General features: G+C 35.0%; 2 protein-coding genes across 4 annotated transcripts in view; both read right to left on the minus strand.

Annotated features, from left to right (window-relative positions):
• LOC115447429 (hemicentin-1) overlaps positions 1 to 10024 on the minus strand; it is a 44589-nt gene extending 34565 nt beyond the window's left edge. Inside the window, exons 1-10 of one of the 2 annotated variants that reach the window (XM_037436336.1) lie at positions 9666 to 10024; positions 8154 to 8383; positions 7549 to 7671; positions 7307 to 7396; positions 6585 to 6725; positions 5995 to 6160; positions 2125 to 2309; positions 1590 to 1662; positions 1270 to 1298; positions 630 to 745 (exon numbers count right to left, since the gene is read on the minus strand). In XM_037436336.1, coding sequence (XP_037292233.1) covers positions 630 to 745; positions 1270 to 1298; positions 1590 to 1662; positions 2125 to 2309; positions 5995 to 6160; positions 6585 to 6725; positions 7307 to 7396; positions 7549 to 7671; positions 8154 to 8383; positions 9666 to 9948 — 1436 coding nt within the window. In that variant the 5' untranslated portion in view covers positions 9949 to 10024. The remainder of the gene's footprint in view (positions 1 to 629; positions 746 to 1269; positions 1299 to 1589; positions 1663 to 2124; positions 2310 to 5994; positions 6161 to 6584; positions 6726 to 7306; positions 7397 to 7548; positions 7672 to 8153; positions 8384 to 9665) is intronic. The other variant, XM_030174465.2, reaches the window with a different exon arrangement.
• A 1862-nt stretch (positions 10025 to 11886) lies between these two features.
• LOC115447430 (GPI mannosyltransferase 3) lies at positions 11887 to 22581 on the minus strand. Of its 2 annotated transcripts, none has more exons than XM_030174466.2 (10): positions 22438 to 22581; positions 21801 to 22072; positions 20574 to 20799; positions 20048 to 20195; positions 19429 to 19557; positions 18448 to 18600; positions 17556 to 17657; positions 17169 to 17348; positions 16743 to 16974; positions 11887 to 16253 (listed from the first exon to the last, which is right to left on the minus strand). In XM_030174466.2, the coding sequence occupies exons 2-10, from the start codon at positions 22062 to 22064 to the stop codon at positions 16167 to 16169; spliced, it is 1521 nt and encodes a 506-aa protein (XP_030030326.2). In that variant the 5' UTR covers positions 22065 to 22072; positions 22438 to 22581; the 3' UTR covers positions 11887 to 16166. The 2 variants fall into 2 exon arrangements, with proteins under 2 accessions (XP_030030326.2, XP_037292235.1); XM_037436338.1 differs by lacking the exon at positions 22438 to 22581 and adding an exon at positions 22255 to 22430.
• Between the last annotated feature and the right edge of the window lie 78 nt (positions 22582 to 22659).

Here is a 22659-nt window from a genome sequence, read left to right on the forward strand (position 1 = left end):
GGAATATATTTCAATATTGCACATACAGTCCGCTCACGAACTCCCAGAAATCTACTGGAATATTGACGTAATGAGTTTATGCACTGATTTTGTCGATATTACCATGGGTGCCGCCAAGATTAGTTTTAGGGAGGTGCATCTGCATCTACGCACTACACTATATGATACCATTATTTTTTTTTTTCAAAAACAAAACACAGAGGTTTCTGAAAATGCTTTATCATAAAAATAGATCCTCCCTGGTCGATAGTTCCCATAGTTGCAGATTTATTCAGCGAGTTATATTTGGAGGGAGGGGGGTGCACGTGCACCTGCTTGCACCCGGCGCTCATGTATGTTATCTTAACTCGTTACGTTAAAATTTCATAAGATTCTGGGAGCTCGCGCGCGGACTGTAATTATACACTATTACTGGTTTTATTGATCCATCGAGGAAATCGGAAGTTTTTTTACATGCTTACAAATTGGTTTAATTATTGCTTGGTGTATTAACGGGGTCGGATCACATATTAAGTTGATAAATATTTTTTATCCAGTTGGAACAAACGACTCTACGTAAATAATTTACGACCAAATTACCCAACTGCGACGAAAAAGCGATTTCGACACCCTTTGTATGTAATACTTACAAGCTAGACACTTGCGGCTGTATGTTCACGGCATCCTTTGTCCACTTGGCGGTGACGGGCACGAGGCTTTCCACTTTGCATTTCAGAATCACGTTCGAGTGTGAATGGGCTTTTATCTGAATAATGTATGGGGAATGTGTGAGTAAATTCAGAACCAGGAAGAGTAGAGAAGAAAAATTCCAAAGTTCAGTCCACGATAGACTTTAATACACACACTACACAATTAAAACAAATGTTTTCCAATCAAATAACTATTTTTCTTATTATTCTATTTACATTAATTGATATCTAATGATTTAGTATATTCAAGGACTGTGAGATTTGTTATACTGTCGCGGAAAATTGACCTCACTGCACTTGATGCTGATGGAGTGGGGTCCAATAGAATGTCGACTGACGATTGACCGTCGGCAGTCGACACAATTATGACGGCCTGATAGAACCGGATATATACAGGCTGATCCCGTAAAGCGACACACTTACGTGGGCCACTTTGGTGGGTTTTAACACCTTGTGTACGGTGGTCGCTATCCGGGCGGATATAAAATATATCCTACCACAAGCAAATAATAATATTATAATGTTTACGACATTATTAACTAATATTTTCTAACATACCAGGTACAGATTGTAGTCTTACCTTACGTGGTGTAGTTAGATACGGTACATCTGGAACATAATTAAATACATTTTTGTATTATAATTTTCTTAACACACTCCCAAACCGTTTGACACAAAAAAAACAAAAGAAAGATAAATTTGTTAAAAGTTAAAACACTAAAGTTTATTGCTAGTATTTTTAGCGAACGATCGAAGAAATTAAACAAAGTCCTTTAAACACTTGACATGGAAAAGTGTTCTGTTTCACATAAATTAGGATAAGGTAAGAAGCAAAATTAAAAATTATAAGAACCTAAGGGGGTAAGTAACATAACCTTCAAAGTTCCTTGTAAATTGTACCTGGAGATTTAGCTTGCACAGCAGTCGGTCCTATACGCCTCAATTCTTGGTTTGCTTCATCGTGACCATTTATCTAGAAAACATTAATCTATAGACAATTTACTTATTGTACTTACACTTATAAATAAATGTTATAATCATTAAAAGACGGCTAGTATTATTACAATTTATGTATTAAAAAAGATAAACGTCTGGGGTCCCTGTTATTATTAATTACATCATTTTTTAAACCAATAATTATTATTGTAAATATTATTAATATAAAATAAGATACAATAGAAAGAAATTTAAATTATATTTTGAAATAACAATATAAAAATATATCTTGATTCACGTAATTTTATTTACTATTTTGTACTTATATAATAATGATAGTGCGCATGGGGAGATATTCCACACATAAAAATAAAAAAAACGTTTTAATACGGTTGCAGAAAATATAATGTATAATAAAACCAATGCAAAAACAATAATATTTTTCCGATTTTCTTTAACAAATTTTCCCCCGAAGACAAATTACTATTTTTGTACTTACCGCAATATAGAAGAACCCGCTGGGCGGCACGAACGCGTCCACTAGATACGTCTTATTATTCTTGTCGACTTCGTGTAACGGCACCTCGAACAAAGTCTTCCCCTCTAAATCCAACACCTCCACGTAGTCGAGGTTAACTTGCTTCTCCGGAGGCGATAAAGTAATCAGCATGTGGTTATATGCATCTGTGAGGAAATTAAGTTATTACAATTGTCGGATAAAGGTTATACGTAAAATAATAATGAGGTGGTCAGTCGTGCGAAAAAAAAGGAAAGAAAAAAGGGCGCGAAACTGAACCGGCTGGCCAGCGGACCACTGCGTCGGCGGGACACTTTTGCTCGCATTTTGCTTAGGATCGGACGGACGTTCACAATCGTTGCATTTCAATAGGTATATTTTTATGATCTTGCTTATTTATTCGCTAATTTGATTCAAATTGTCTTTTTGTAAATTAGTTAAGGTTTTGTTATTTTAGTTCTCAGTGTTCATTTTTAAACAAATAAATTGTTAAGAGCGTTTACGTGCCGCGCGTGAAGTCAACTATAGGTAATTCTTCGCAAAATTCACTCACACAGAGCCGTTGCGTAGCTGTGTGCGTAGAGTTAGCGCGTCGGCTATCTTTATAGTCAGACCAACCAATTTTGATCTTTTCGCTTTAATTATCTAATTGGAATGTAACTTATGATTTATGAATTTATGATAAATGAAGAATTCTATTATTAAATATATAAGAATTCATCATGAAATAGTTTATATGTATCATTTTGTAATTATAAAAAAATAAACATTTTTAACAAATTTTAACGGCAATTTTACAAATTGTTTTTTCACTTTTAAATGCAAATGCATTTGCATTTAGAAAGTACCCTTTAGTAAAGTGGAGCTCATCATGAAGCCGAAAGATAGGCACCAGAACTCCGTAATCAGACAATAAATCAGGAAAATTACTGTGCTACGATGTTTATAATGGACCACATAATTACTCCATAGATCTGCAGTTTTTAATATTTAGCGTATTGAAAGTTTAAGTTAAGTCATTAGAAATCACATATTGGAATTTATATTTTGAGTCAGAAGGTGTATGTAATGAGATGACATTTTTAGGTGTATAACTAAAAAGTGAGAAATAAAAGACTTCTTTTTTCGGAAGTTGGTTATATTTTTTGGATAGTTTTTTTAATAGGTATTGCTATATATCATATCAGAAACGATCACGATGGAGGAAAATGGCGTCAGATTTCTGTAACCACCCCTCCCCTACCGACTACTGCAGTCGCCCACCTACTAACCACAGAGCGCGCTGGTGCTACCGTGGCCCGCACGATTCTAATAGTTGGCCGCCAATACAGCGGGTACCGCATACAACCGCGCACCCCGCGGGCGTAAAACGAGTTTTGAAATGTGCGTTTAGTCCATTGAAATGTTACAATTTAAGGACCGAATATTGCATTTCTTGGAGGACACAATTTTATTTTTGGGCCATGTGTGGGGGTCAATAGAAGCTTAACCTCAAGTTTGTGGGGTCGCCACCCTTGTCCTCCGGCCGCCATCTTGGAAAAGGGGTGAAAACACTTTTTCGCGATATCTCGGAAACAATACGTCTTACAAAATTTTTGTAAAGCCATAATTTGTAGCAAATTGTTTTGCTGCAAATATGTTTTTCTCCTTTATCCCCAAATGGTAACTCATACCTTTTCTACCTGCATAACATTCGATAAGTTAAATTTGGTAAGTTCTATGGCAAAGAAAAGAGTTAGGAATAAATAAGTAAAGTTGTACGAATTTAACAAAAAAATTGTAATAATATATTTACAATAAAAAATCAAAAATAAGTTAAACATTTTGTTTCGACCGGATTCTCATGAGCATTGACGAACCCGGTAAACTTTGGAGCGCTGTAACAGCGTTTTAAATGAATGAAATAAAAAATATAGGGAACAATTTTCCTCAAAAGATCATTTACAAGTTAGTTTGAGGTAATTTTTTGTAAAATGTAAAAAAACTTATAGACCAAAAAAGAAAACTTTTATAAACATTTTCTCACATTTTTGCTTATAACTTCTTTAATTTTTAATTTAGGGCAAAAAGTTATATAAACATATTTGTAGGCAAAACAATTTGCTACAAATTATGACTTTACAAAATTTATGTAAGACGCATAGTTTCTGATATCGCGAAAAAAGTGTTTTCACCCCTTTTTCCATAATGGCGGCCAGGGGACAAGGGGGGCGACCCTCACAAACTTGAGATTAAGCTTCTATTGACCCCCGACACATGTTCTAAAAATAAAATTGGGTCCTCTAAAAATACAAAGCTCATGTAACATTTCAATGGGCTAATTGTTTTAGCTTAAGGTTCAATTTTTTCCTTCGAGTAACTATGCTCAAGTGTTTAATGAGTAAAAAGCAAGAACCATACTACAGACGCATGTTATAACATTAGTACATCAATCTTTTAGCTTTTGCTTTAGCCGAAGTTTCAGCGTTGTTACGTTTCCTTTTCTTGCCTAGAAATAGCTTTACTTCCCATTGTGTCTGAAACATAATAATATAATAATAATTTATAGTAACTACTAAAATTATTGTCAATCATTAAAGAAAAAAATATTTATTACTAAAGTACTAAGATGTGACAATCACTGTATACACGTGACTATTTTTTCTACGCACAGCAAAGTCCAACTGGAGTCTCGCCGGAGCGACGAGCGATACGTCCTCTCTCTAGAAAGCCTCAAGGCGGACTAATTTGAAACGATTTGCGCGTTGCGTTTTATAGTGGTATTTAAAATATTTATAGAAAAATAACAGAACTAATTTTGTAGAATTTTTAAATTGTATGTTTTTAAGGAGATGTTCTTCTATTATAGTAATCCAATATTATATTCAATTAAGTAAGATATAGTGATAAAAATCATCATTTAATTGACCAACATTTCTGATATTTTCGAATTCTTTGAATTTTTATTTCTCATGAATTAAACATAAAAAGATATTTTTTCTCTACTAACTTTTTCTTCAGGATCTTTTTAGTTAGATAAAAATAACATATTGTTATGTTCCTTAGTGGTTTAAGATATTTTGAGCTTCGAAATAGACGTTCGAAGCGCAAATTTGAAAACCTCTGTTCAGTAATCATTAAACAATTTACAAATACTCAATAAATCTAAAAATTTTCTCTACTAACTTTTTAGACAACAAAATTTTCTATAATAATTACTAATTCATATGTTTTTAAAATAATGTTTTGATGGATATTATCTCCTTCGAAAAGTGCTGTTTTTGAGACATACGGCGCGCGGATGCGTAAACGCTCTTAAAACGCTAATGTTTTTTTTATGTACTTAAGTATTTTTTTATTAAATTAGTAGACAAAGGAGCAAGCGGTCCGCCTGATGGTAAGCAGCATTTGCCACCCATGGACTATTCAGTATCGGAGGCACAGCCAAGCCGTTACTCACCGGGTGAATAACCTTCTTTAATTTGTTATCATTCATTCATTCAAATCTCATATCGCGATTGCATCCCTTTAAGAAATGTTTCACAATGTTCGAGTTTATTCATATAAATGGTATCCGCTAATTATAATTGTATTAAGCTTTAACAGTTTCGTCGGTAAAATCGCAAAGGAACATCCTTCAAGACACAACGCGATGCCCCTGTAAGCGCGAAGCTCCGGGCGGTTGCCCAGTTTGCCTTCCCCAAAGGCCACCGCCATGAGACTGTCACCATTAGACTGCTAATGGTGAAAGTCTCATGAAATCAGCATTTATGTTAGACCAACTATTATATTTGATCATATTTGTCAAGTAGCCTTGTCACCCGTTGTGGAACTGGTACTAGGATGATAAGTTTTATTTTGTTTCCGACCCACCCTGAAGCGGTCGGTAGCTGGTCTCGGCCATGGACGCCGGCCGCGATACAGAGAACCCGTGGTCGAACGTCAGGTTGGACAGTCCCGCCACCTTCACCGAGTAGTCCTTCTCGCTGCCGACTGTTATGTTCCAGTTACCTGGTTCTGGTTGCATTACTTTTACAACCTGCGGAAAAATAGTAAATTGGTATACCTGGGAAGAAGACCACAATAAGAACCAATACCACAATATGACTATTTTTTAAACTACGTCTTCTAAGACACCAAAAAACAGATTTTCAAAATTTTAAAGAAAATAACCTTATGCTTTTACTTGGGAATGGTAGCTGTCAAATATTAAAAGAAAGTTGGACGTATTAAGACATCATCGAGCTATGGGTGCGGATAATAATAGGAGAATATTGTAGATAGTAATATTCTTAATGTGTCTTCTTAATTTGCCTTTTATTTTTTGTTATATTAAGTAATGTCCAAAATTAAACATGTGTTACCCTATTTTTACGCCATACCTCTAAATATAGCAACTCTGCAGCTTACCTGATAACTGCACAAAAAGTAGGATTGAGGTTTTGACATGATTATGATCTTACCATAATTTCTGACAAATCCAACGTGGTGATCAGTTTGGGAGGTCCCGTGATCTCCTCTCCGCTCGGGTTTACCACCTTTATCTTGGGCTTAGCGCCTGATACAGACACTGTCACCTCGCCCACAGAACTGTCCACTGGGATCTGGTAAACAATACTATACTGATAAACGAGCTTAGGTAGAAAATATTGACAGAAAATTATATCGGAAGGTAAAAGTGTACAATAACATAGTACAAGTTACAATTGTAGGTCACACTTTTTCTATACACATACGTCACGATTTTATTCCCGAAGGAGTGGGGAGAGATACAACCAAATGTGTTTCGTCCCATAATACGACAGAGGGCACGCCTATTGGCATATTAGGGACAAATTCTAGGCACCGGGCTGATACTGAGAAGAAAAACCCACTATCACTTTGCCCGCCCCGAGATTCGAACCCAAGCGATGTTTGTACCGCACATGAAATACAACTAAGCCACCGAGGCAATCATACATTTTGTCAGAACATGATCGATCGATCGTATTTCTATATCTATAACACACATTTTGAATGCTGGAGATCAAATCTAAAAACTTACTGTTTCATAAAATACATATGTAGATACGTGGCTATTAAACTAATAAAACTTCTATTTATCTCATTTATAAATTATAAGAACAATAATTGCGCTTCCAACTAACAGAAATCAAAGAAAAGTTTATTGTGATTAAATACAGACCGCTTGTGTAAAGTTGTGTCCGGCTGGCAAAACAGCAGATCCGAGGTTAACTGATCTACCTTTTACTGAATTCCTTACAAATTTGAGCACCTGAAACATGTCGTTAAATCATAACTTTAAGCAAAGTAGGCAAAAAGTAATTTTCAAATTCTTAACAATTAATATTGAAGCCCTGGAAAATATTAAACAAAACATAAAACTCTCACATAATTGTAAATGATATGATTTAAAATCATATATACCTCGTGTACATTAGTTTTGTTCAAATGGAATACTTGTCCGGAACTACCCGCGGCGATTTGATGATACACCTTGTACGAAGGCCTTTCTAAGTCGTTACAGTGGCCGGTGAGAACGAAAACCACCTGAAAAAGTAACATCGGTCTCTGGGTAAAACAAAATCAATGAACCAAAGTTTTAGTAACCAGGGCCGTCATTACCCATATTATTAATTTTTTGAACAAGGGGGTGTTGACAAATATGAATTCATGTTATTAACCTTTAACGTAATTAACTAACTGTAATAACGATAGGGTCCATAACTTATTGTAAATACTGTTTATAATTAAGAATACTTAGGAAATAGGACGTGATATTTCGGGAAAAAGTATGCTATAGAGAAATTTATACTTACACATATTTTTTTTCACATTACTACCTCTTTAGCGTTAAGAGGTGGTTAAGAAATGCTTAAATAGCTGTTAAAAACATCATCGGTTCCTATTTAAACCTAATTAAAAGGCAAGACGGCGGGTTTTGACTTACAGCTGATCGAGTAAATTTGTGTTTTAACTAAGCATAGCTTTGCGATTTTTTTTAAGTACTTAAGACTGATAATAATACAAACCTGACTTTGCTTCCTTTGCACCGCATCCAGCACGTTATTAACTAGTCTATGGTCGATGGCAGTAGCGTCCGTGAAGACATAGAGAAAAGACCGCGGACGGCTGACATTCAACGCAAGCTGTATAGCGCTCAGTGACATCTCGGGGCAGTCTCCCCCGCCGTAAACGCGAACTATGTTCAGCGCAGATTTGAACACCGCCTTGTCTTTAGTTACTGTTGCAGGGCCGAAGCCTGGAGATTAAAACAGAGAAAACGTAATACAACATCTCTTACTGGTAATTGTTCGTGGGCTTCGCTTAACATCGGGTGCATTAAAAACTTTACCGTGCTAGAATTCAAAAAAAAATTGGAACTCTTTACTATAACTTAAGACTCAAGATAAAAAATTAGCTCACATAAAATCTTGTCTTAAGATACTGTTAACGAATTATGCGGGTTTTTGATATATTTGTACCAGCCCCTAAAGTTAGCATGATGATACGATTCCCGCCAAAAGTTGATACGTTCATTTTTATCTACACGCGCAATTGCATTGGTAATTTTTTTATCATAAGGTTATCATTTATTATAATTTGATTATTTATTATGTAAGCAACTAATATTATTTAATATCATTCATAATTAATGTCTTACATATTTTATCAGAATGCATTGCTATTTCTGACTAAGTATTAATATAAAAAAAAAACATAAACATAAGAAGGATACGTACGTAATATCATTTCAAATTCAAATATCTTAAAATTGGGAATTCCATTTTAATATGGTTTATTGATGTGTGGAAATATAATTTGTTTTTAAGTGCATTAATCAATACGACTAATGAACGCAAAGGGACAATGTCCGTTATGTTATTTTATATCTATGACCCTACATAATAAACAAGTGTGATTGTACACAAGGTGACATTGCATCAATACGGAGTCCTAATAAATTAAATAACTGTTTCAAACTAAACACAAGAGATATATAATATTTACTTTACAAATGATTATCAACGTTGCATCAACGCGTAACCGTAGCAATATAAATACAAGATGTTTTTCATACATAAAAAACTAATTTTCGGATTTTGTAGCGAATTTTTTAATATTTTTTTTTCCCGAGGCGACGTTTCGAAGACTTCGCAGCCTTCATGGTCTCGGAGCGGATTAAGTTATCGGTTGTCCGAGAAGTCAAACTTACATTATCTACCTAACTTATACACGTTCGGCGTTGTAAAAGTCCCGATCGTTGCTACTGGTTGTCACTGTAACTGTTTGGAGAATAGTATTTTTTGCACATTTTTTGTAGTCAATTCTACGTACTGACGAACATTCACATACAAAAACTCAGGTAAATGTTAAGCGACGTTTAGATTAACAAGGTAATTTTCAGAAATCGACTTCCGCAAGCTATTTGTATCCTGTAAAGAACGCGGCAAGTTGACTTCTGACCTTGAAGCTTGCTGGACATTTGGTAAATTTAGCCTTATGCTTAAAGTCCCCCTCACATGGCCTGTGTTAATACATACCTGGGTCATGGAATGGAACGAACACAAAATCGCCAATAAAATTACTATGTTCCAACGCGGTCCTCAATATCATCTCCGCGCCTTGTCTCAACTGTTTCAAGTCATCATGCATCGACCCAGTCGTATCAAACACGAACACTAAACTGCTTTTATGATCATCGTCCTCAGCACTGTGTCGTTTCATTTTCGACCTTTTCATCTTGCGATTAGGTTTACGGATTGCGCAAGTTTCATTTACGAGTATTAAAATTAGGCACGTTAATAATAATATTTTTAGACACATAACGCTAGTACTTCAGTCCGCGAGCTTTAAAATACTGGCGCTAAACTGAGTTATCGTTAGTAACCTCTGACTTGCTAATCGATGTGGGTTTGCTTTGAGTGTGTCACTAGGAAATCGCGCTTGATCTGTTTATAAAGCTAGTACATGATGTAAAACGCTTCATTCGCTATTACCTGACCAGTAAAATAAAAATCTGCTTCGATGGCGCTTCGCTTTTTCGTTTTTAAGTTATAATACCCCCTATAGTGGTCCAAGTGTGTCGCGTTCCGGGATCAGCTTGTGTACCCGATTCCAATAGATCGGCATAATTGTGTCGACTGCCGAGGGTAATCATCTCTCGTCAGTCGACTTTCTACTGGACCCCACTCCACTTACCATCAGGTACAGTATGGTCACATTGTCGTGTCAGTTAAAAAAATGTTAACAATATCAATACAAGTAACTTCTTCTAGTTCCATATTTTACAACAATATGGCGGTTTTTTTCCTAGTCAGTATATAGTGAACACCAATCAACCACTATCGACCTCGTATTCCAACAATAAAGACAAATCGCGAAATAGGTGAATCCAACTTTTTAATTTCAATTCCATGAATGTTCTAATTCTCTTCTTTGAAACAATGCAATATAATCATAGAAAAATTGTTACGGTATTTTTCACTGATACTGCCATCTATTCGGTTCTGAGAATTTAAGGGCAGTTACAAACTATATTTACATAACCTATATTTTATTTGCAAAGAACTACGCTACGACGATCTAAAATTATGAAGTTTGTACACACTCAGACACGCCTTTAATCCCCGAACGGGTAGGCAGAGACGTAACTAGTGCTCCCACTTTTCACCGTGTGTTTTCCGTCCCATGATATTATAGAGGAGGAGCCTATCGCCATATCTGTCACCGGGCTGAAACTAAATAAAAAAACCCCAATATGAAATTTGTCTCGGTAAATACGAACAGGATTCGCGTTATTGCATCCAGAGATTATTATAATTTGTTTACGAATTTACATCATTGCAAACGAGCTTAAAACTTCTTATTGTCCGAGCGTTATCTTTGTACAAGATATGAAATCTTAAACTTTTTGTTCGGGGAAAACCCGCGTTAACTCAGTTATTTTTATTACGGTAAAGTGACTATAGTACTATATTGAGTGGAATGGCGTCCGAATAAGATATCAATTGACGAGAGATGATTATCCCTCCCTAGCCGATATAATGACTATTAAAAATAAAATATACTAAAGTAAAAATACTTTCTAAGTACAATACACTGTGCACTCAGCTTTATAATTGCATACCTAATCATAAACGTCGGTTATCATGTAGTAGAATTAGGCAATAAACACAACTTAGATAAAGATAAGTAGGTCAACGACTTCGGATTCCATGTTTTGGATATAAACGCAGATTTGCATTTTTACTGCTCGCTAGGTAGCAGGTATTTTCGTATGCGAAAATCAGTCTTCTCTATTTGTATTGCCAAGCAGCATGTATTGCACACTAGCGTAGTTAGGACGAGAGGATGGAGTCGGTTCCGCCCCGGCGACTCTTAGCGGTGCTGCAAAATGTGTAAAATAAAACCTATAAACATGTTAACCTTTTTGCAGTGAACAGGTGGGTAGGGTACACCTGGCGTGCCACGTTCAAGGGAGGGCATCGAAGGGGCGCCTGGATAGCGTCTCGCCATCTTCCTTAGGGCGGCAAACACATCAGGCCTGGGAGGAAAAAACCGACCCTACACTACTGGTAGTAGTTCCAGTTTAAAGAAAAATATTGCCTATGTAATTATTGGACATCATTTTATATCGTAATAGAAATTTTAAAAAATGAAAACACCTAATATACAAATGTATCACACTTTTTTTACCTACTTTTATGGATAGAAAGGGGAAAAGGTTTATTTCTATAACATATTCAAAATAAAAGGCGGTACTAAAAATAAAGTTTTTATTTAAAATCCACACGCGTCTGTAAAGACATTCCGGTTTGCTTAAATAGTAAAACAACCACCTAACTTAGGACAAACGCTCAAAAATTTAAATTAAAAAAACTTCGTCCCGGTGTGCTGTGCGAACACATCCTACTTTATAAATGAAGATTTGTAAAGTTTGGCTAGAGAATCTCGCTGAATAGATTTAGATAAAAACACAACTGTATAATTATAGCTAGTTTTTATCTTTGTTACGTGCACAGCCTTTTATTCGAGAAATATTTTAATTCCGGCCGCGAGTAATGTGTATACAATGTCCATAGCAGGTTGACAGTTGTTTTTATCGACCCGATCCTGGATTAACCAATCAAAATACCATATTTATAAGCATGCCAAAAATACTTTGTTCTGATTGGTCTATTTTCGCGATGGTTAGAAAAAGACGATTGGGATCGACAAATGAAAACGGCGGTTAGTCGGTTGGGAAAAAATGCCTTTGAATAGATTTTCGCATCAAGAACATTTCTGATCCGCAAATATTTGGAGTCTGCATTAACGGACTGCAAATACATAATTCTGAAGACCAACGACACAATAATTATTTTAGAGTCAGGGTCTTCTGTGAACACACTATTAAGCATTTTTATCGCTCAACTAAACACAAATATCGTATTACCTTACGATGTCTGTATTTTAAAAATAAGAAGATTAGACTTCGGTATTCTTTAAGAAAATTATGATTTGAAAATTACGTACTTTTTCATTCCTGTAAATACTGTAACTAGGTAAATTTATCTACACCAAGTTATATAGCACAACACACCACGATATATAGTATCTTATGTACATTTATCAAGTCACAACATTGGCAGCATAAGAGAATTGTCACTATTACAAATATTAATAATTGGCAATACTTTGACACTAATCAATAAAGATAAAATTTTATTTAACCTATAGAACAATATTTGTATTTAAACATTTTATTTATTCGATATCTTTTTACTGTAATTTTAAATCAGAATTAAATTATATAGATAAATATAATGACGAATCAATAGGCTTTATTCTTTTATTCGACAGGTAATAAACAACACATCATGGAATTTTATTGATAATAGGGTATTTGACTTATTTTTTTAAAACTTTTATAAAATATGTTCGTCGTATAAATTCTAAAACAAAAGAAATCATTGAAATCTGATGACAAATCAACAAATTGTAAGGTACTGAAATTTGGTAATAAGGGTTTCAAAAAACGGAAAAGAGACGAAATACTTGCATGTGACGTCACCGGCCATTACAATGCGTGCGAAAGAAAGAGATGGAGCGATATCCTCACTCCACGCCCACTCCCGCACGTAGCAATATTTGAAATTTAAGTTACTGCCTCATTTCTTATCGAATTTTAGTGCTGTTTTCATAGGATTTCTCTTTTGTACTGGTTGCTGTTACATATTAAAATTGCATAAAATCAAACAGAGTCAAATACCCTATTCCGCAGCCGGTTGGTTACAACACAAAAAATGTAACAAAACTGTAAGTTTATAAAACATAAAGAGATCTAAAAATACTTTATGTCTTTACATTTTGAGCATCGCCATAGTCGAGCGCTATGCTACTCTTAAATCTATTAAGAAATTAATTTAAATAAAATCTATATTATTGCGAATTAACTCCATAGACATTACAATTAATAATAATTAATAACCCAATTATAATTCTCTTTTTCACCGACTTCAAGTAAGCGTTAATGTTTGGAATATGGAAATACTATTAGCACAAAAACATTAATCACGATCTGTAATATTAATCCTTCTTTATAACACTGGTTTGTTTATTCGAAAGGTGTACCTAATGTCATTTAAAGCAGTTGTTTCGTTTTAGAACAATCGACGCGATTTTAAATATCCAAATTCGTAGTTGTGTGTACGGGTCACATACAACTACGAATTTAGATGTGATGCCAGCCTTTATGGTATAAAAAAAGACCTTTACGCGAGAAGAGCATAAATATATTTTTGTGGCTTATATATTCCAGATTTTTTCTTATTTAATGTCAGCTAGTTAGTCTAATTTGCTTTACGATACGCAAGATTATCGTGAAAATGTGTAAGGCATTGATGTTACAAGCTTGAAGTTATTCAAGCTGTTGGCTGTTAAGCCAAGTTCCACACTACCGTTTATTAACTTCTATTTCTTTTAATTTTATGACAACTATAGGAAAACCCGTTTGTCAAAAAAAAATTAAATAAATGTAACTGTTCGCATTATACTAAACTTTATCACAAATTCACTTTAAATTGTTGGTCTTACTTGAAGATGGCAAGAACTTAAATCTACAATGATGATGTTTTCGGTGGATGCAGTTACCCACAAATTCGGTTGCCAGATACAATTGTCTATGGACTTGTTGTTAGTAGTTAAACATTAACTTTGGCAAGTTGTACGATGCTGTGCACTAGCAACCTAATGTCAGTCATGGATAAAAGCTGTGAAACGGCGAATTATTATTAAATAATTATATTCATTCTCATTCATACATTCATTTATTGGGAACTTCTGAAGGCGTTCTAACCTCTATGGCTGACTTACACAATAAATCCTAAGTTTAAGACCGAATCAAAAAACAGTTTATAATTGTCTATTCCAAGCAGTTTTAAATTTCGAATAGTCGTTTTTTGTTTTATTTTTATATTTCGAAAAAGACTGCGTGTAACAAGTTGAACTGATTTTAGGACTCGGACTGGTTAAAACGAAGTTCATTTCACAGATCTCACGCTAAATACTATGAAAATGCATATACCTTGGTAACCCACATAAAACTAGGAACAAAAAGGGAATTCATTACATCATATATTAACTATAGACGAAACAAGTTGTGATGATTACAATAAGTACACGCCTTCAGATATTCCCGCGTCAATATAATTACACTTGATATTTTGTTGAAGTTTTCACCATTAGCTTCCTCACAACAGCCTAAAAAATAACTGGCAACAATGCTGCCTTGATATCAAGCGCTGCACACTAGCTATAACAGCTATTATTGTATTAAAATAGCATTTTTAAATATCGATTATATTTAAAAATTAGAAAATTATTTAACTTAAAACAAGCCAATTGCCAATGCATCCCACACGGAAGTAGATGTGTCTCGCAAATATTGTTTCGGCTCTGAATATTGTAGTTTAGATTCCTCAATATTCCTGATAACATAAGACTTCATAATATATGAAAATGGGGTCATTTTTTATATGAGTGTATATTTAGGTAAAAACTTCAACAACAATTTGTATATCGAAGGCAATGATCGATACACGAGTTTAAAATGTATCTAAAAATTCATCATAATATAATTTAGTAAATTGCATCTATATTATAATTACAATTGTATATTTAATCGCTAACCCGAACACATCGTATGGAACCACATCCCATGTATTAACAACTATATTTAGCCATATTAATTGGAGATTTAATTAAAATGCAGCAGGGCTTTGTCGACTTATATTAAAATTGGATGGAATCCTGTCGGTCACAAAAAATCCATAAAATAGTTTCCAAAATGAATCGATAGTAATATTTTCTATCGATAATGTCAATTCACAGAGTTGTTAAAAATCATTCCATTAATTAAAATGTCATTGTAATAAAACGTATTTTTAATCGTTTAAATTAAATTGTCAGCGTGTTTCTAAGTATGGCGCCTGATTATAAATAAAGTGACCGACTGATATTTCGTCAATACAATTAAGAGATGACAACGTACACAGTACGTTCAGTGCAATTATTATCGTACAATAAGTTATAATATTTCATTAAACTAGAAATATGTGGGAAGTGTTTTGAGCTTATAGCAAAATATGGAGCTGTAAAATATTTTAACGTTTGACTATCGATCGTCGCGTCAACTGTTAGAGGTTTATGTAAATATTGATCATATGTTACTGACGTATTTGAATTTAAAGTGACGCGGACGCAGTGCCACTGACACACGATGTATTGCGTCACGATCAGAAGATTAAAGAGCAATGTGTTGCCGACAAAGTTAAAATATAAATATTGTCGAATACATCTTTTATTCATAATATACTCGATATTTAACGAACACATACTAACTCTAGTACAACCAAGTTTTATCATATATTTAAGTCACATGAATATTGCAGGTATTTTCAAATTCTACCGGCCGCACATAGCCTGTTTTGTTCCTACATATTTCTCGTTTAAACTCTCTCGAAAAGTATAATGTGTTAGACTAACATTGTTCGTGGCGTTCGTTAGACGATCTCGTCGGCGGGCGGCTTAGACTGGCTCTGTATCTTCTGGTACACCAGCACCTTCTCACCTACTTCGCCTTCCGGGAACTGGCAAACAAAGTGTGGTTCAGTAAATTTCACCCAAACATTAACTGATGGAATTATATTATATTAGATATAACTTCGTTGGTTTCTATATCTCTGCTAGCACCACAGTGGTATAGTACATATAATATAGCTAGTATTTCATTATGAAAATCAAGAGGAAAACTAATTTTCGACGGCTACATTCTACAGACGTATAAATTGTAAACTATGTCGCAGCGTTGACCTGTCGGCAACAAAATCCGTTGGCCCCCTATCCCACCGAATACAAAAAAAAACACCCGATATTTGTGTTCATTTAGCCTCCTTATTATTATTAAATCGATTCCTAATTAGTTCGAAGTAATATTGGGTATGTCTACTCAGTTTGGCGGCATAGGCTCCTCCTCTATCCAACCATTGATCTGACATGACAAAAGTTTAGTGCACTTGTTACCCCTTTGCGAGCATAAAGCATGAGTGTATATTGTGTATGTATATTATTCCAAGTACCTGCGTGTGCGGCAGTTCGTGTAAGGGCCTGTAGCCCTGCAGCAGGGTCTCCACGCGTCCCCGGAGGCGGTCGAACAGCACCACGAGCGTGGGAGTCTGCCGCGCGGCGTACTCGTGGCGCCACCAGCGCTGCGGGTTGTTGAAGAACGCGTCGGCCTCGCACGCCTCGCCGGGCTTGTTGAACGGCGGGTCGCAGTTCAGATACCGCGCGCTCACGTTCATGTGGAGGTGGCTGTTGGCAAATTTAATGTTATTTAAGTGACAAATTACTCCCGTATTTGGGCAAGCGTGGTGGTTTTCCTTTACAATTTTCTCATAGCCTACAAAATAAAATAATGGAGATGTTGCAGGAGATCTTTAAACCAGGAGAAATATGGGAATTTAATAAAGTCTATGTATACCTAACAATACAATTATGAAACCGACCTGTACAACGGCGTGGAGTGGCACGGCATAAGGAACACGACTGACGATCGGTTGTTGGGCAGCGCTTCTCTGAGCAGCGGCATGACCTGCAGGGTGGCGCGCTGGTGTACTGTACCGAAATAGTACGCAGGCGCCGCGTTACCCACCAGGATCGCCAGTGCCATCACGTACAGCTGCCACCTGGAGACGAAAAATAGTCATTGCAAAAACAGGCAAACATATATATCATCTGACCACGAACATGAAAAGACCTCGCCACATTGTGGTAAAATATAGAACTAATTTCTTGTACTGACTACATTAACTTGAAACGAAAAAATAAACATATCTTTTGAAGTCAGAATAAACCGAAAAATCAATTCGTATTAATAGTTAAAAGTGGCTTACTTCTTGGCTTTCCTGCTCCACGGCACAATGACGTCCTGCGCCAGATACAGGAAGATCGGCAGGAGGGGCAGCACGAACCTGAACTCCTTGTGAGGGACGAAACTGAAAATAAAATATATGGCAAATAAACACAAGTAAGTGCGTCATAATTATTTAATCATGTTCAATGAGGGCGATTTATAAATTATATTAGATTTATTAAGATTTATTTTGTGACTCGCGGCTCCCCCCACAAAAGGTCTATCCCATAATAAAATTCTCACTACGTATCCCAAAGACCATAGACACCTCACTCAGACCACAGATATCCTGGGAATAAAAGTGTCCCTATGAATCCTAGGGCAACATAGACAAGATTCCTTTCTATAATCATTAACACCAATAAAAGACAAAAAATGAATATGGAAATGCTTTTTCATTGTCATGACATATTTTAGCTATAAACTTATCTATAGTATTGTCCTATCGATAAACTTATAACTAAGGTATGTCATTCTAATTCTTTGTTTATTATTAGCGTTAACGATTGTAGAAATACGGATGTATGACAGGATTGTCCAAAGTCCCTGGGATAAAAGTAGGGGATGTATCCGAAATTATCTTCGTATTAATCAAATTGATTGTCTGTCAGTCGGCAGTGGACAAAATTGTTTTATCATTAACTAAGATTTGCTCGTGGCTGCGCCTTTGTGACAGTTTTTTCGGATAAAACTCCCGTTACATATTGTTTCAGGATAAAAATAACCTTTATTCTCAGAATTACCGACTATTTCTATGTCAAATTTCATCAATATCTGTTCAGTAGATTTTGAGTTTGCCACATCAGAGGTGAACTTCGTTTTATGATAGGTAAATATTTCCTAGTATAGTAGATTATATGTTTGTGACTAACCTGTGCACAGCAACATGCAGGGCCGCGGCGGTGAGCAGTAACACTCCTGTTTTGTTCTCGGCGGGGAAACGCACCAGTTTCCCCACTGCCCACAGCACTGGCAGGAGGTTGATGCCCAAGATAGCAGGCAGACCTTGTGATAAATACCAATGCCTATAACACAAGGAATAAGAGATAATTAAAACATATATAAGTAACAGACTCCAACATAATTCAAGAATGAGTCACTGGACCTATTTACTTTTTTATTTATTTAAAAACTACAAAATCCTTCTTCAAATGAACTTCAGTCGAAATAATTTTTCTTCTTTGTCTAAAACGTCCTTTGAAGTTTATTTTAGTATAGATAAAGCAATTGTTGATACGGACACAAAAAATTTAAGAGCAGATTATAAATTTTGAATTCGGCCAGCTACTTTTGTGGCTTACTACATGTAAGTCGTCTAAAAGGAGGAAAAATAAATATACAATAGACACTGGGTTAAACTAAGATGAAGTACAAAGTCCTATCGCAATCGGTAATTTCTTCCTGACAACCTTTAGATGGACTTTGTTAACTAAGAATAAAAAGAGCGGGTCACCAACAAATAATAAAAGGGGTTGAAAAACAGATGTATTTATCTTCTTAAGTGTAAAATTACCCTTATGATATTTGCAAAAAAGAGATCCATGTGATATTTATTAGTCTGTACATAGATCATTTATATTCGCTTACGCAAATTATACAGGATGTTTCTTATACAAAACGTAGCAATGTTCATTTGTCCAAAATAATGTTAAAAAATACGATTTTAGTTTTTGTTTAAACAAATACTAAATTTATCGACACTCTTTTTTATTCATTGAACGAAACACTCCATGAACAAACCAATTAATATTAGACACACAACTGCAACTAATCCAAAACCTGTTTATATAAACATCCAAAAAAATGTAACCAATTGAAAATTGTATACCTCAAACAACAAAACAATATCTTACCAAGGGTGTTTCCCGTAAAAGGAGGCGATATCATTGAGCACATTGAACTTGAAGAACTCCCACGGCGTGATGATGAGACTGCCGTGGTGATACGAGTCTAAGGCAACCAGAGCACCACCAGCTAACAACCTGGATATTAAATATTACACAAAAACATATAAAAAAAATTAAGAGGTCTTAAAGATTTTAAAATTAAAGGCCAGTATATATTTTTTATTGATGATTAAACTAATCAGCGTTATGTAATGGCCCGAGTTTGACATAACATATTGATTACTAGGAATGGTTATTAATCATAGATTAAAGGATCAGAGTTCAAAAGACAAATATTTTGGTGTGGCTACAAGGTTAATTTATAGTGGCTTAGATTTAATAGATACTTTGTTGATTGGCAAACATGGGCTGAGGACTGGGAGGCTCTTGGTTTTCTACACAGTTTGGGAAACATTTGTGTTTTTGGATACAATATGCTCCAGATTAGATCCCTAGATGGGATTGGTATATAATTACCCAGTTGTAAAAAACGCCCAACCCTTTCTACATCATGCTTTAGTTTTTAAGTTTAGATTTAAAACTAACAACTATTGAAACTGATTTTGATGCAATTATTCAGTCTTACAGTATTGGTATGTAAGTCCGCATGAGCAGTCGCAGCAAACCCTGGTTGGTGGTCATGAGATGGTACACGCCCAGTACGAGCCACAGCGGCGCCGACGTCGGCCGGATAAACACTGACACCACTGCCAGCCATATCCATCGCGGACTCTCTGCAGTATAAATATACAAAATAGTTTTTAGTTTCTTATTGTATATCCTTTGTTGGAGCGTTGGGACTATATTAACGAAATTGTATACAAATACAATTGAATATTATATGAAATTATAAGTAATACAAATCTTGGTAAAAATAAAAGTGAAAATCTATGGGAGTGCCTTATTTGATGACTATGAAAACATTTTTAATGTCACATAAATTGAATCCTCATAGTATTAAAAAAATATGATATATGAACAAATACTGGTAATTGCATAGTTTTCACACACTGTAAATAATACCTAACATAAACTAGTACCTCATTATTTCATTCATTATAATATCTGAATGAGGACCAGAGAAATCTTTGTGTATTAATAAAATATCAAACCTTGGTCATAATAGCCCACTTTTTCCCCCTTGAATGGGTATATAGACAAGGCTATTGCCACTAATGCAGTCTCGAGGGTCTGCACCAAGGTCCTGCCTGATGTATAGAACCAGAACCAAGAGAGAAGCACCAGGTAGAGTGCCCATTTGCGACCCCCTGTCCACTTGTAGAAGCTGTAGTCGGCTATAGTGCTGATGATGGCTTGGAAAATGCGGGGAAGGAGAACCTGGAAATTAAGGATTAATTAGTGTTAATTTCTAGGTTTTTACTATCAGTGGTACAATTGACAAAAATATTTGATATGCGTTATAAATAGTTATAATCTAAAGTTAGCATAAAACATTTTAGAAAGGGTATTTGTAACACTTTGCTATGAAAACACTGAGCGTTTGACAGATTGAGTCAGTTGGTTATTGATAGTTGTACTGGTCGGTTAGTTGGTGAAATATTTGAGAAAGTATTTCTGTAGTCAGTGATATTTCTTATTATTTTAATTAAAATCGAATCACTTTTCTAACACTAAACTATTATGTAAAGCTAATGTTTGTTTCAAGATGCACATCTCAATGAACTGCTGAACCAGTTTTGATTATTTTTTAATACAAAGCATGTAGTAACATGTTTTTTGGTCTGGAGTACTTAAGTACCATAGACAACTTTTTTTCCTGAGAAAATATTAATCATAGAAAAACTTTTTCTTGCAGGTGGAGCTGCAGGCAATTATAAAATATACAATGATTTAAATTCCAAAGTACATTCCGTATTGTGTCCAAGTAGTTTGTGAGCTTGATTTGTAATTTTGGACCTAAATAAATTTATCCTAAAAGTCTCATCATGAATACCTTTTTACTGTAATAATGTTTGCTACACTTTTTGAATACTTATAACTTTTATGTATTAATTGTGGTAATTACATTTTTTTACATTCAATGTTATTGACTTTTTTACACATTTAAACCTTTTACATTAGCGGAGCAGTCTGCATTATAATGTGTACCTTTCAGATAGAAAGTTACAATATCCACCCACACAATCTAATAACCTGAATTCATTCTTAGTTATTTGTTCATATCAATATAAAATGTTAAATATATCTTTAAACAGTAATCATACCTATGTTTAATTTTCCAACCACCCCATCCACACATAAATCACATTTAATAACCCAAATTAAATGAATAAAGTCCATTTTGTCCATATAATCAGTTTTTTTTAATATAAACATACCACAGCTTCAGGGCAGTCCAGTCCAGTGTATTTGAGCACAGAGTACAGGGCGCCGATCAAACTCGGGTACAAGTAGCTCCTTATGCCTTTCTGCCATTCCCAGGTCAATGCTCCATAGCCAAATGTTTGTTTGTGGGCCACCTCCAATGTCTGCCAGTACTCATCAGGAACATACCATGTTTGCACCAAAAACACCGACGCCAATCTCACAGACAATATCAGCAAGACCACCTGAAGCGGCCTCGGGAGCTTTGCCAACACCATTTTCCCGCCTTAAAATGAAAGAGGTTACATATCAAGTATCTATAAATAGCAAGTTTAATGTGCTCTATTTTAAATAAAGATATTTTGAAATATCTTGTTGAAAGAAAAGTTTTAAACTAAATCGAATGTTTAATAGATAGCGTTCTGATAAGAATACTTCGTGTTGACGAGTTTATCATGCAATACAAACTTTACTCGCGGAGTTCTCTACGATCGCGTCCCTCTAATTACGGACGAAAATGAATGAATGGCACTGTATAATTATTACGTCTAAATTTATTTTTAACTAATAATAACAAATTTCAATTGGAAACAGCTTGGCGTGCTAAGTTATTACAAGAAAAACATTATTTTTGTAAATATTTTTACTAACCTCAACAAACCCCGCCGCCACAGCGCAATAGTGCGTGGAATTGGAAAATACACCTACGTAATGAATATTGTTTGAAAGGAACAATCGATAACTGATTCAAAATAACAAAATCGACTTAAATTGCTGTTCCAGAGTGCAAACACTAGCAACGTCAATCAAAATAAGTACGTTCGAAAACCATCAAATTAACTTGTTTATATTATCATCATTTTTTTACATATT

Source organism: Manduca sexta, chromosome 7 (assembly GCF_014839805.1).
Source record: "Manduca sexta isolate Smith_Timp_Sample1 chromosome 7, JHU_Msex_v1.0, whole genome shotgun sequence".
NCBI classification, from domain to species: domain Eukaryota; kingdom Metazoa; phylum Arthropoda; class Insecta; order Lepidoptera; family Sphingidae; genus Manduca; species Manduca sexta.